Source organism: Chinchilla lanigera, unplaced genomic scaffold (genome assembly GCF_000276665.1).
Source record: "Chinchilla lanigera isolate Chin_1 unplaced genomic scaffold, ChiLan1.0 scaffold00016, whole genome shotgun sequence".
Classification (NCBI taxonomy): domain Eukaryota; kingdom Metazoa; phylum Chordata; class Mammalia; order Rodentia; family Chinchillidae; genus Chinchilla; species Chinchilla lanigera.
In genome coordinates, this window is record NW_004955417.1 from 19,400,128 (window position 1) to 19,416,187 (window position 16,060).

The 16,060-nt window shown below is 34.2% G+C and overlaps 1 protein-coding gene across 1 annotated transcript in view; it reads right to left on the reverse strand.

Moving 5' to 3' along the window:
• The window catches only part of Csmd3 (CUB and Sushi multiple domains 3), a 1,085,099-nt gene that overhangs the window by 359,436 nt on the left and 709,603 nt on the right, over positions 1-16,060 (reverse strand). Inside the window, exons 20-22 of the mRNA XM_005381888.2 lie at positions 14,046-14,162; positions 7,709-7,924; positions 5,647-5,835 (exon numbers count right to left, since the gene is read on the reverse strand). Coding sequence (XP_005381945.1) covers positions 5,647-5,835; positions 7,709-7,924; positions 14,046-14,162 — 522 coding nt within the window. The remainder of the gene's footprint in view (positions 1-5,646; positions 5,836-7,708; positions 7,925-14,045; positions 14,163-16,060) is intronic.

Consider the following 16,060-nt stretch of genomic DNA (forward strand, 5'->3'; position numbering starts at 1 on the left):
TATATATATATATATATATATGTATATATATTCATGTCCTTAGGACATAGCTGTGTAGGAAATTAACTTCAATATAAAGTATCTTGACTGAAATATCAATTTCCCTGATGTCCTTATCTTTTCCCAAATCTGAAGCATGATTACTGATATATGGATATATTTTTTGAAATTATTACTTTCATTTTCAATGTGAAGTCATCCTCTATCTCCTTTCCTCTCTCTGCTAGATGGTAGAGATTGTTCCTATCAGCTGTCAGTCATGTGGCCAGGAGTTGGTGAAGTGATTTCCATGTGTTGTCTTGAGATATGGATGTGATTATCCACATCTTATATTTAAAAAACTTAGCAGGAAGGATGACTGAATTTGTCAAATGTCACATAGGTTAGGAAAGGCTGACTATAAATATGGACTCTGCACCTTCTGTGAAGGGTACTGCTTTGGGGAACATTCTCAGCCTTTATTTATTTTTTTGGTACAGGGAGTCAAACTCAGGACCTTGCACTTGCCAGACAGGCGCTTATGCTGCTGAACTATATTCCCGGCCCCATCCTCAGCCTTTGAGTGGGTGATATGTGGTTAATTTCTCTCAAGAAATTTCTTTTTCTCCCACTAAAATTTACCAGTATTTAAATGACACCAGAAATAAGAGTCATGCTTGATTAAAACAGAGGACAAACATACGAAGTCCTCCAAAGTCATGCATCAACTAGGATAAAGGCCAGATTTCCTTCCAACTTTATCAAACTCTTTCCTCAAGAATCATGTGCAGCTGTGGACCAAGCACAGGACTTGATCTGGGATACTCATCGTTCTGCCCCTAAGTTTTATGAAACTCTTAAGTTTCTGTAGAAATTATATGTTCACTGATAAACAGTTATGGTAAAATTACTTTCACAAAGTTAAATAGAGATATGTGATAGAAATAAATATAATGAAGTGAAATGATATATGATAGATTTCTTTATAGATGCACAAAGCCCTATTATGTTATTATATTTTAATATTTTCCTCAAACGTTACTTTAAAATATAAATGTACATATTAGAGAAAATTAACAAAAATGTTGTTTATCAGTTAACAAACACCTAGAATTATGTTTATGTATCTATTTTGCATTGCTGGAGATCCAACTCATGCTAAGCAAGTATTTTACCATTGAACTATATCCCTAGCCCCAAAAATAAATTTACAGAGGCATTCCAGAAGAAACTGATATATGTCAACCCACCTCTAAACTAAATATACAATCAAAATTGGATATAAATGTATACTGTAGGGGGCAATGAATCTTAGTATATTATTTTAGATAAAATAGTTTTAGTAAAAGCCTAAGTGGTGCCTTGGGAAACCTCCCGTGACAGTGTAAGAGCTAATTCCTCAGATCAACTCTGCCCAGGAATGTCTCCCCGAGATAAGGGGCACCTAGGCCTAGGTAACCCTCCATGACCCTGCCTGGGCAGTTCCATCTCCTGGCCCTAGGTAAACATTTTAACCCTAAAGGAATGCATAGGTTGTAAAAAGGGAGACAAATGGAACATAATGGGAGAAACATCTATCATGGTTAGACATGCGACCTGCAACTGACCTGGGGTCCCATAGGATGAGAGAAAGACCATATGGCCACCGGGGTCAGCAAATGTAACCTTCCAATCTGTTACCATGGAAACCAAAGATGGAAACCAAAAATGTATATAAGGTGGAACGAAGTTGGCCATTTGCCCACTTCCAGATTGGCAAATGGGAATGAGGGTGGCTAGCCTCAAATTAAACTCTGGTTTGTTCTCAATGGACTAGGATCTCTTGTGGAATACAGCCCAATTTATGCCAGGGGAATTTCTGCCATAACAATACAAAAGCAAATAAAAGGCAAATGTTCAAAAGTAGCTTTCTTAATTGCCTACTGTACAGATAGTATATATGATATATAAAGCAAGTATAATTTTAGTAAGCATTAACATTTATTTTATACTTTTTTTTTTGTTTTTTGAGATAGGGTCTTGCTATGCAGTTGAGGTTGGCCTTGCATTCACTTTGTATTCCAGGTTGGCTTGAACTTGCAACAATACTCCTGCCTCAGCCTCCTGAGTGCTGGGATTACAGGCATGTACCACCACTCACAGTTCATTTATTTTATGCTTGACATAAAATTTTAAATGTTTTCTGTGATTTCTGCTAACATAATATCCATCATTTGCAACTATTTGCAAAGTATAACTGAAACAGAAGCAAATTGTGAGAATATCATCTACTTATAATTTATTTGCTGTCTGTCATATAACTTTCTATGAGGTTTGGAGTGTTGAGGACCAAATACTGGTTATTAAGCAAGTATATAATAGAGAATTGGTATTATATTAATATATTGGTATATATTAAATGAAAAGTATGAATGATATTAAAAAAACCATTCAAATAAGCATTTTGAAAATTGATTATATGCTCATATGAATAACTACAATATTCTCCTTTTGTAAATAAGGTTGAAATTTGAAAAAATAAAAGATAGAACATATACACACATACATATGTAGAACCAAAAATACAAAAAGGAACACATTTGTTTTAATAGGTATGCAAAGTAGTGAAGAAAAGTTCAAAGAAATTTGGAGAGGTAATTTTTTAAAAACATTTTTAAAAAACAATTCCTCTATTTGAAGGTATATTTTTCCCCATTTTGTAAAATAAATGTACACCTGCAGTGGAATTTATTAAGGTCAAGAGATTCATTGTAAATTTCAATAAACATAAAAGCAAGCACAGCTAATTTGAAATTGGAGAAAAATTCCCAAGGTAAACACTGTTTTCTAAATTTGTCCACAGGGTGATTTTCTTTTATCCTTCCCATTAAAGATTTAGGTACAAATAAACTCACTCTCAGAAAAATACTTTAATAAAACAAAAGTGACTTTATTAGTTTTTTTGCAGTGGCAGTTTTTTCACGAATCTGTGCATTAAAATCTATTGTAACTGTAGGATAAACCTTAAAAATGTACATATAAGCAATTTACTTTGAATCTACTGAATAGCCTGTATGCATGTGTGACTTTAAAAGAAAGTATTAACTCTGTATAACTTAGTCCTCTAACCTTTCCTTAAGGGCTAAAGTGAAAATCTTGGGCATTAAAATAAGTTAGATCTCTGTGTAGATCTTGATCCTAACACTTAAAATCTTAATGATGTTGGACGGATAGTTTAACCTCTCTAACACACAAGTTTCTAATGAAAAGTCAACACGATAGTAACAAGTTAAAAGGACAAGATATGAAATAGCTCAGCAAATATGCATCCTGTTAGGGTTTTCTAAAATTGAATTATTCTTTACAATTTTGGATTTATAAACTAAATTGATGGCTAGAGAGGTAGCAGATTATACTCACTACAAAGCAAGTGAAGACATCATCTAATTCTGAATGTTCCCTATATTTTAGGGATTATGCCAGATGTCTGATTTGTATGGTTTATTTCTTCATCCTCATACATAACTCATAACAATGACATAAGTGCTACAGTTGTAACCACTTTGCAGTTGAGATAAATGTAATGAAGAAGAGTTAATTGGCCAAGTATCAAATGATGGGGCACTCTGGGTCTCCCCACTGGGCATTCCTGAGGAGATCATTAACCCGCCTTTGGAAAGAGTCACACTGTACAGAAATGGAAGTAACTCAAGAAAGAAGTGATTCCAAATCTGGGAATATCAAAACAAAAACAAATGCTCACAAACAGCAAAGAAGAATTAGAAGGAATATACCCGTCATAGCTTTCTGGAGAAGATATTCTGGGAGTCTAACTGCTTATCGAGCCGCCTTCCTCAATTTAAAGTGTCTATGGTTGCCTGTGCAATTTCCATAAAAACGTGTGATTTTAAAAAGAAAGTCATCTGTTATGTACCAGCGTATCTATTATACAACCCTCTGAGGTTATGAAAACCATCACTATAAAAACCTTCTGATTCACATTAACTGAGAAGATCACATTTTTTGTTTTTGTTTTTTGTTTTGATTTGAGACTCCAAAGGATCATCTTCCCTCCCTCCCTCCCTCCTTCCCTCCCTCTCTTCTTCCCTCCCTCCCTGACTACCTTCCTTTCTTCCTTCCTTCCTATCTCTCTCTCTCTCCCTCCCTTTCTCCTTTTCTTCCTTTCTCTTTTTTTCATCCACCCACCCCCTCTTTTTTTTTTCTCCTTTCCTTTTGCATTGGGAGTGAACTGAGGCTGTCCCAATAAACTATATCCTCAGCCTTTTTCCTTTTTTTTTGTCTTGAGAAAGCTCTTTCTAAGTCACCAAATTGCCAGGCTGGGAAGAGTTTCTACTTTTGGTATTTTGGACAATATATTAAATAATGCAAATTGGTGTTCCCTTCTTCATTTATGTTTGCACCTGTGGAAACTTTTTAGCTGGAAAATAAGACAAAGGCATAACCCACACATCAAACCTCTACCAGTGTGGAGGTTTTAATTATATTATCACTTACACAATTCTGTGACCCACAATTAAATTTACCTAAATTTAATTAAATTCAAATGAAATGTTAGTCAAAATTTTTAATAGCTTCAAGAAATAAGCATAAAATGATCCTTTTTTGTAAAAGTAATACTGCTAACCACAGAATGGCCTAAAAATTTCTTGCCTCCTATTTTGTAATTTAAATAGGAGATGACCTACGTTATAATGAAAAATCCTTCAGTTTTTAAAAATGAAAAGAATGCTCCTCCTTTACCAGATAAAATATCCATTTCCAAAGGCCTAGGTGGTATTTCACACTCTCAGTACTTTAATTATTGTTACTGTGTATCTCAGAACATGAAATGAATAATCAGCTTAATTAATCTATCATGTCTATAAATGATTTAGTAGTCATTAATCATCTATTCTTCATTTGTCATAGTGTAATTATCTTTTATATATGTTAATTTTAAGTTACAAAATATTGTCAAAACTTCAGTTCAACAGAAAGTATCACTTTCTGTGAGCTGTCCCTAGAAATAGTCAAAGGGAGGTTTTCATCATTTGATATTTAGACGGTTAACTTCTCCAAACTATACTTTTCTCATGTACAAAATGGTTGCAACTGTTGCTCTTAGCTCATTGTTCAGAGTTAGAGATGAGATTGAAAGGAGATGAGCCATGTAAATCAGACACCTGGCACAATCTTTGGAATATAAAAAGGCTTTGGAATGTAGATGTTATTTTAGGTGTGATTTTCTTGAGTAAAATCTAGTGTCTTTCCAGACCACTAATGTAGTTTATAAAACCAAGTATGGTAAGAAATAATTCCCTTTTATATTGGATTATTTGTAATTCTATCTATCATCAATCTACCTTTTATTTATTTTTATTAATACTGGGAATCAAACTCAGGACTTGCCCGGCAGGCTCTGCACCGCTGAGCTATATCCCCAGCCCTATCTATCTATCACGTTCACTCTTAATCACCATCTTCTGAAAACAAATTTAGAAGTATTAGTGCTTGACGGCAGCAGTAAAGAAATTAAGGTACACCCAATTACCAAGTGGAAAGAAAATAATTAATATGAAATAAATGAGGAAATATAACAGATTATAAAAAAATCAAAGAGTGTGTAACCATGCAGTTCCATGGACAGTGACTACACATACAAGCAAATGAAAGCAGCTGACCACGTACCCACACACCTTGGCAGAGGTGCACTCCACACTCGGCGGCCACCACCAAGACAGATGATCTCCGAGGCTCCTTCCAGCCGGTAACCCAGTGAGCACGAGAAGGTCAGAGTGTCGCCAACCCCAAAGCTGAATCCAATTCGGCTCCCATACTGAGGAACTCCAGGGTCTTCACAAGGCTCCAGGTTGTACTCTGTAAATTAGGGGGGAAACCTTCCCGTCAGACGAGGAGAGGAAAATAATAATAGTAGTTTTTTTTTTTTTTAGTATATTCCTTATTGGCAAACTGGATGCTTTTAGCATCTAATCATACATTTTTGAGTAACTATACCCATTATTTTGGAAACACGCTAGTAGGGCACATAATTTTTCTTTTGAGAAATATCTAATACTTTAATGACTATTTTTGTGTGAAATTAAATAAAAGATCAGCCCTTACTGATAAATTGAAAATGTAACATTTTTTCGGCATTAGAAATTTTCATTTCACAGATTTTTGAGTTATCATAAAAGAAGAGATGGATGTTTTCAGGCACAAAGTGACATTTGTAATGAAATCATTTGCAATATAAAAATACATCCCACTTAATGGGTTTAATTTAAATGATAGCAGTGTTGTGCTTGGAGTACACAAGGCATTCAGTTAACTCATTCTGATGGAGAGGAAAAAGTTTGTGTAAGACTCAAGCGCCCACGTACTGGTAACTGCTATGTTACAAATTTATGCACAAACCTTTCCCCAAGCAATGGATGAACACCATGAAAATGAACAACTAAATGAGCTGCAGTGTAGGAGAGAATAGAGCTGATTAAACATTATTATTATTATTATCATTGTTATTTTTATTTTTTTTTCCAGTACCGGGAATTGAACTTACAACCTTGCGCTTGCCAGGCAGGTGCTGTGCCACTGAGCTAAATCCCCAGCCCCTAAACATTATTATTATATGCAGTTCTAATAGCTTAACTAAAACTATTTTCAGAGCAGTTACATACTGTGTAATGAAAATAAAATCAACAAAGATTGCTTCATGTTGATTAATTAATATTTTACTGTTTAAAAACAAATGTAGACATATTTTTGACATTCTAAGTTGACATTGTTATTCTTATTTACTATTCACTGTGGAATACCTTTATTATTTTAGTAGCCAAGAATATTCATCCAAATAATAAAATAATATTTGAAGATTTTTATTATGTGTTTACATGTACATACCAATTTGAACCTAGAACAAGATTAGCAATATCATTGTGTGTGCACATATACATATATTACAATTTTAATCTCTGCAACTTGGCATAAGATTTACTTACTTAATTGTCTCTACTTTAATAAATGACTCTATGTCACAATTTTATTTCACTGAAAAGAAGTACTTTATGTGATGGGAATATTTTCTATTCTCTTTGATATTATCATTTTTTTTCCTGGAACACAATTCATACTATTGTTGACAACTAAGGTTATTCTATAAGAAAGCTATAACTATATTAATTTATTTCTAGATAATTTCCTTCAAGAAGAGTACATTGTTTATTTTAATATTAAAATAAATAAAATAATATAATTTTAATAATAATTTTAATATTAAAATAATAGAAAAGTATGTGCTATACTTTTTTTAAGACAAGGTATTCACCGTTTTGATTTACATTGATTTTTTAGTATAAATATACATGTATATGTACATATATAGATTTTCATTTTAAATTGACTAGAAATTTTTTAGCTGATTTTGCCACCTATTACAATTCAACAGTTTTCTGGTCTTAAGGAAATGCTAATTACTGTGTCTTCACTGAATTTTAGTGAATTAACTTTTATTTTGCTTTTGTTTAGAAGTTCTCTTCAATTTATTATCACAGACAATATTCAAGGTATTTCAAACTTTGTTTAAAACTTACTGTGTGATATTTATTTGCTTTCTTGTTCTATTTTTAACATTTTTCTTCTTTTCAATAAGCTTTCCCTCTCTATTTTGTCTTGTTATGCTAGTGCTTACAAAACCTATTTTTTAAGTTTTTAATTACTAAAGGAAGTCTTTTTTTCTTGATTTTCTCACCAGAGAATGTAATGTTGAATCCTTCATATGATATAGAAAAATCTGAAATGAAACGCAGTTGAGCTCGGAAGTTTCCATAGAGACCAGCATTGATTGTTGATGGAAGTTCTGAACCAGTCAGGCGTGCTAGGGGTTGGGTAAAACTCCCATTCTCTGTGATCAGTAAGTAGTCATGATGGTCTTCCAAATGGAAAGTGTGGAAGTTGAACTGCACACCTAGTAAGAAAGAAAAAGAAATTTGACTTCAAGGCACGTCAACAATTCACAGGATTTGCTACCAAACTACGATTATTATTCTTCTTCTACTTCAATTTTCTGAAAATAAAATACTCCCATAAAATATTCCAAATGTGGGATGAGAGTATAGCTCAGTGACAGAATGGTTGCCTAGTCTGTGGAAGGCTGTGGGTTCTATCCTCAGTAGCACATACAAAAGAATTGTACTATAGGGCCAAGGGTATAGCTCAGTGGCATAAGCTCCTGCCTGGCAAGTGTAAGGTCCTAAGTTCAAATCCTGGTAGCAAAAAAAAAAAAAGGAATTGTACTATAATTTCTTTTTCTTTGTTCATGTTTTTGTTTTATCTTCAGATCACTTATGAAAGACACAGTGAGTCACGTTTTCAAAACTTCTTGAAAATAAAATTTAAAATTAATGCCTCAAACAGAACAAGTTTTTGAGTTCTCAAAAACTTTCTAGGAAAATAGATAGCCTTTTTTATAACAGGGACGCAGTTTTGCGGTGAGCACCTCACATGCCTCTTCCATCTATTTCTCTATTGCTCCCAAACAATATAAAAACCAGGAGTAAGTTCAGCACTCAAATTCCAAAATATGCTTAGGTCTATTTTAGAAAAGTGATATAAAGCATGCATGAAAGGTACTATTTATTAAATCAATGAAATCACTCCTAATGTATTTACTTTTCACACATTGCAATCTATTTGTACAATATGCTGAAACATGCACATATAAGTATTTAGTTCATTGAGTTTTAACAACCTGAAAATACTTTTGCAAGCAGCACCCTGGTGGATAGGCAACCTTTCCATCACCCTGAGCACCTTTCACAGACTTTTTCAGTTATTTCACTTTGCCAAAGAGAACCATTCACTTAACTTCAAGTAGCACAAAGTAGTTTCCTAATTCTTATAAATGGTTTTATAGTTCGAATAGTGACATTCTATAATATGTCCCTCTTTTGTTCTCACAACCTCTACTCAACTTAGATATAGGAGGTTCATCTAAGTGCAATTATAGTTCATTTTCAGATCCATCCTGTGACTATCACTTTCACTTATCTCTTCATGATGATGGTCATTTAGGTAGTCCGTATTTTGTTGTGAATGTAGACAGTGCTGCAGTGAACATTCAAGTATTTTTTCTGATGAACCTATGTGCTTATTTCTACTGGATCCATCTCTGGAAGTCAGATTACTGAGTCATGAGGAAATATATTCAGCTGTAACAAATACTGTTTCATGAAATGGCTACACTATTTTACATTTCAGTAGCCAAATATACTTGCTCTGAATCTTTTCCAAGGTTTGAACACCTTTTTTTTTTTTTTGCTCCATTCTGGTGAGTATGTCATAAATTAATTGTGGTCTCAGGATGCTTTCAGGTTAGTTTTTAATGACATTCAGTGTCTAGAACACGTACAAGTTCTTAGTCCTCCCACAAATTACTATGTTATGATTGAAATAAACACATACATACATAGCATACAGATGTAGCAAACACATATACAGATGTATGCTACCACATACATCTTTCTTTTGAATTGGTTTATTTATTTTTAATGTGGCCTAAAAAAAATCACCAAAAATATTTTTATTTATTTTCTTTGTTTTTTTTTTGTTTGCTTGTTTTTTGGGTTTTTTGTTTTGTTTTCTTTTCTTTTTTTTCCAGTACTGGGAATTGAACTCACGACCTCACACTTGCCAGGCAGGTGCTGTGCCACTGAGCTAAATCCCCAGTCCCTACCAAAAATATTTTTAAAAATCTAAAATATTAGCATATGGTGTAATGGTTGATACACTGTGTCAACTTGAGAAGTCTAGGAGCATAACTAAGTAACTCAGCAGTTCTGTATCCTAGTGTATAGAAGACACGCTCTTACCACTTTAAGATGTTGCTCACTGTGTCAACTTGAGAAGTTTAGAAGTTTAACTACATGACACAGCAGGGAGCCAGGGTGCTCACTTTGTAAATATTCTAAGCCTGTGCAAGAGGAGGGCATGGGGGATGATATGAGGGCCCTACAGGGAATGGTTGGTTTAAAATATAAGGGAGGAAAGGAGGCTTCCTCTCCCAGCTTTTGCTCTTGCTGCTTTTGCTGTCTTCTGCTGCCATGAACTGCTGCCCCTGGGCCATGCTCCCCTACCCTGGAGCCATCTGATTACAGATTGAAACTTACACAAACTGAGCTAAATAAACCTTTCTATCCTTAATTTTGGGCATAGGGTATTTTGTTTCAGCAATGAGAGAAAAGTAAACAAGATGTATGGTAAGTAACACTTTTATTGTTTATATTTTAATTACGAATGCAGAGCATTACTGAAGTCCCTGTTTTTGTTTTTGCTTTTTTAAAGAAAAGTTACATAATAAGACCAAAATAAAGACACTGCAAGCACAAGCAATGACCAGATAAGGTAACTATTACAGAGTGAAACAGTGATTTCAGATTTGGAAAAGATTTGAAATATATAATACATCACTTTTTAAAACTTTTATAATAGGTCCATCTGAAGAAAAATGCATGTGAACCAAATTTTCAAATATTATTCTAAATGCTACAGTACTGATTAATAGTGGTCAATACACGAGCATAGAATCAGAGGTAGCTACTTTGTCAAAGGAGTGAGTAGAGGCTTCTGAAGGCGGTAACTTCCAAAAATATGAGGTAAGTGGAGGAAAAACCCTTCCTTGGACATTTCAAGAAGAAAGAGACAGGCAAAGGCCCTCGTTTCTATCAGAACAGAGAAAAAGCAAGTAATTTCACATATTCACACCTTCTCACAATAGCAATCAGTCAAGAAGTTCTATTTAAACTCTTTATGTTACAAATATACTGGGAAAGACGAATTTATTTTTGAAACAGCACTGATATGTACATTGTAGTCATGCCACCAGCGATGACTCTGAAGGTGTCATTTTTTTTTTCCAGCTTGCAAACTTATAGTTTTAAACTATGTTTTACCAAAGGACAACCCCACTTGTAAAAGTCTACAGAATTTTTAATGTAGAATTTCTTTTCTCAAGGTGTCTGTCCATCTTTAGTAGATGATATATCATCTTGAAATCTGTAATATTTTGAAGATTTTTATGAACCCTTAGAGTCCTGGTTTTCATGCTTATGTAAGAATATACTTGACAGAGACCACTAGGAAGTGGCTCTGAGCAGGATTTATATTAACCAACTGGCTTTTCATGCTTCCTTGTGAGTCTGCCCAAGGCCTAGGCCTTTTTCTGGAGATGAGTGGCCTGTAAGGGCAGGGGAATCCGTGGTGCCTCAAAGGACAAGATAAGGCCACAGCTAAGGACACCTGGCTCCAAGCTCAATTAACTAGAAAAAAGTTGTAACTGCAGGCATCTCACTCCTAGATGCAGACCTCCCTGGAGACAACGTAGTTCTCCTAAATTAACGTAATGTATTACTTAGAGATGTCCTATAGGGACTCTCAAGGCCCTGCCATTCCCGACAGATTGCTGCCTTTCTTCCCTGTCCTTGTTCTGATAACTAAATAAATATGGGCCACCCAGAAAAGTTTGGGGTCTGAGCCCCCAGAGAATCTCAAATTCAGCCAGAGGGTTTGGAACCTTCCAGAGCCCTAAATTCAAAGCACTTTGCTCTTTTATTTAAGCCTTCACCATTTACTTCTTTGGGAGATTGTAGACCTGATCAGTCTGCAATAACTAGTGGATAATATTAACCCAATGGATACTGACTATATAATGAGATTATAAGTGAAATGTAAGTAATTTCAGCATGATCTCAAAGAACTCTTGATTCTACATAATGATGAAATTTGATAGAAGTAAATACACAAGTCTTCAGTGAAGACAGAAAAAATCAATTGTATACAATTATGGAATTTATTGTATTGGGTTCAACTATCACTTAAGCCCCAGTAAACTACAAAGAATATTTAAGGACTATAAACTTATTATTGATATGTCATAGTGGAAAAAGTGCTATCTCTGGATCCCTGGATCTCTTTTAGTTTGAAGACATTCAGAGAAAGGAAATTAGAAAGGTCATGAAAACAAAAGTCTTATTTTATGATGAAGAAATGAAAGATTCAGGGTTTTAGTTTGGGAAGAAATCTGCCTGAGGGAAGATAGCAGGAACACCTGGTAGTTTGATCACAGTGCTTCAGTGAATTTCTGTAAATTGCAGAGGGTGGATAGGATGCAGTCTTACTTTTAGTTTTTATTTCATTTTATTTTATTCTAATTTAGTTTAGTTTAGTTTTAGTTTTTTCCCCTTCCTTTTTGGTCTACTCCAGGGAGGAAAACAGATATAATAGTTCCAGAATAATTTTCAAACAATTGCATTTGTATGAAAATTGAGTAGGTTTTCTCACGGTTAGCTTTCCCAGCACTAGAGGTGTCTGTATCAGGCCAGTTCATCATGTTCTCACTTTAGAAAAATCTTAGCACACTGGGCAAAAAGTTAGACATATTACCTCCATGATTTCTTCCTACTCTGAAATATTACACTTTGTGTAACTTTCCTAGTCTTTGGAATACTGCTTCAAATATACTCTGTTAGCTCTTTAAAGAAAGACATCTAAATCTGCATTTCTTGCCATGTAAATACAAATTTAATTAACACTTGCAACCTGTGAAGATGCAAAACCTTAAGTGTTAATTAAAGCTCTATTGACATAGCAAGCAGTGTATAGCCTTCCATTTTCTGTGTAATATCACGGAGCTTATTTTAAACTCCACTAATCCACTGCACACTGGAGTAATAGGATGCTTTGGTTAACTTCCAGCAAAGAATACTGAGTTCTGGAGAACAACAATGTTGCATTCTGCAACAATGTCTATCTCATGCCTGCTGTTCCATGCTAGAGTACTAACTTTCACCACACTATTTGCCTCACTTGCATTTTATTTAGGGTAGAAATCTAAGGAAGCAATCTCTGTATAATCCTCAAGTTTACTTCTGAAATGATGTACAATTTTGTCAAAGGGAAACTTCACATGTGAAAATACAATACATTTGAATTTATTAAAAGCAAGGTTTTATTTTAAGGTTGTGATAGGACCTTCCCATTGCTGAATTTTTAAAGATTTTCTGTAATAAAATCAATAAAGACAGTAGTACAAGTCAATAATAGTAATTTAACTGCTGGGCTAAAAGAGGAACTACTTCTGGCAGGCATGGTGGTAGACACCTGTAATCCCAGTACTCAGGAAGCTGAGGCAGGAGCATAAGAAGGTGGTAAATTCTAGACCAACTTCAACTACATGGTAAGACCTAGGTGAGAGAGAGTGATTAAGAGAGAGAGAGAGAGAGACAGACAGACAGAGAGAGAGAGAGAGGGAACTATCATGCAAAAGCAGATTTTAAATTGAGTAAGTTAATATTTTTACAGGATTGGAGATTTCCAAGTACATAGTGGTAAATCATTTTTGTTTTAATAGAGGAGTCATTTTTTCCACTATTATCACCTTGATCAATTACATTGCTAATTTAATACTCCATATTGTGTTACATGAATGAACCATATTTAATCCTATTGGGCCTTTCATTTATTTATTTTTAAAAGGACATTGATTAACTCTACCATATGTGCACTGCAATTTTACACTCCACCGTAATAATGTGGGACATATGCATCTGTTCTAGAAAGTTTGAGACTCTGGTACTGATGGAATCATAATTTTATACGAGAAAAATTATTTTATTAAATAAATGTAAATTTTTATTAAAATGTACTATTTGCTTTGCAATTGGTTTAGCACTTCAAGAACATCTTTATGTTGCTCTCTGAACATCTGACATCTACTTCCTAATACCGTGCCAGAGAGTAAAACTATTCTTGAGGTTTTCTTGAAATGAAAATATCGAATGACATTAGCTTAACATATTAAAATACAAACATCTCACATACCTGTTTTAGTAAAAACACAAGCACATTATTATATTGGAGAAAAGTAAATATAATCCCCTAATGTACTTACTTAAATTGAATTTTATTTTAGCATACTTTGGTACTAACCTGTTTTTGGTCGTCCAAAGTGATTTTGTAAGGACAATGAAACACAAATAAACTCAGTAAAAATTCAGAAAATGACCCAGTTGTTATTGCATGAGATAAATTACCTTTTCCATGGGTTACATCGACAGTCCATGTACAGTTCAAAGAATTTGGGTAAAATTCGGGGTAACCAGGTGATAAGATTGTTCCACTAGGACCTCTAACATCTCCTCCACACAGTGCTGAAAATACAAAACAAAACAAAACAAAACAAAAAAAACAGCTCAGTAAGTCACAGAGAAGGATAGGTGGAATAAATCTCTTATCTCCTCTCTTGAACAGGACAAGTCCCATTCTCTTTGCCTAAGCCACTTTCTAATAATAATGGGAGTGTAAAGACCTTCTCCAATACAGGGAAATCATGTCATTCATTGTAGCAGTAGAGAAGAAAATATATTTAATCTTCTCTGAGAAGTGGTGCTGGCCACAAGATAACATTGCTCAACTTTCCGTACTTGAATATGAAACGCAGACTTACAGTTTTCAAATGGCAAGCAGCATTAGCAAAAATTGATGATATATTAAATGCATGCAATTAATTGTGTAGCAGGCCCTCTGATTAAATACTAAGAAAATGAATTGTTAGCAATAGGTTCCTCAAAAGATATGCACTATTCTTCATAAGATTCTTTTTAAAACAGTATGATTGTTTTAAAAGCTGCTGCTTCACTTTTATCCTTCTCTGAGAAATAAAATGAATAAGACTAAAGTTTTTGAAAGAGCACATATTTGTAAGTAAATATCTCAAGGAAATAAAAATACACACATGCTTTTGAATCAAGATTAAAGAAATTAATATTTTGTCATATTATTTTATTTAACAAGTCACAGATTCTTAGTGTTTTCTACCACATTCAATGGTTGTAAATGTTTATTGGGTGTCAGTTTGTCAGTATTAAAAATTAGGAGATACTAAAGTATGGCCTACTGAAAATTTTTATTTTAGTCATAGCAGAGGAGATATGGACTTCTTAGTTTTGCTTGGAAAGGCTGGCTTCAGTGGACATAGGCAAGGGCAGTAGAAAGCATCATAGCAACACGTGGTCTTTTTTGCTTTGACCCGTGTCCAGCTTCTTTGAGGACATCAAAAAAGTGAGTTTTAGCTTTGTTTTCTTCCATAATGGTTTCCAGTGATCAACGTTTGTATGACAAGATGGGAAGCAGTCTTGCTGCTCTACTGCCTCCCCTGACTGAAAATGCTAAACCTGCAGTTGACAGAAGGATTTAAGTACATAGACTTGAGCATGGTCACTGTTCGTTCCAATAAACTACACTGTTGCCTGTCCGACTGTCTGTCCTTGGAGAGTTACTGGAGGGTTTTCTTTCTGCAAATGACACCTCCATACCTGCATAGAAGTGGGATGTTAAAGAGCCATAATCATTTGTAAAATGTAGGAGGAATGGTTAACAACTAGTACATTAATAATATTGATGTACTCAGATGGCAAAATATAAAGTGCATTTCTATGACATAGTGTACGCTTTGTTTGTTTGCTTTTTGTTTTTGTTTTATATTAGAAATCAAATTCAGAACCTTCACACTGAGCTACATCCCCAACCATCTTTTAAATATTGTATCTTGAGACAGGATCTGGTTAAGTTACTCACTGCCCAGAGTAGGCTTGAACTTGTGGCCCTCCTGCCTCAGCCTCCCTGAGTGTGTGACCTACATACATGCACAACTATGCTGGGCTCACAGTGGAAGGCATTTTTTTTATTTTAAAGAGAATAATAATAAAAAAAGAACAATAGCAAAATACCAACAACTTAGACAAAAACAATACAAAGAAAAAAAATAAAAATGATACAGGATTTCAGAACAAAATGATAGGAATTAACAGTGGTTGTTATAATACATATTGTTATATTCAACGAAGTTGCTTAGATTACCAAATGTAAGAATGCAAGATTTATCTAACCATTAGAGGGAATGAAAAATAAAAACAAACAAAAATATGAGAGACGATGCAGAATTTCACTACACAAGATGGTAGGACTTCACCAGTGGTTGTTACATTACATATTGTTGTCTTCAAATGAGTTGTTCAGATTACCAGATATAAGCATGCAAACTTGGTCA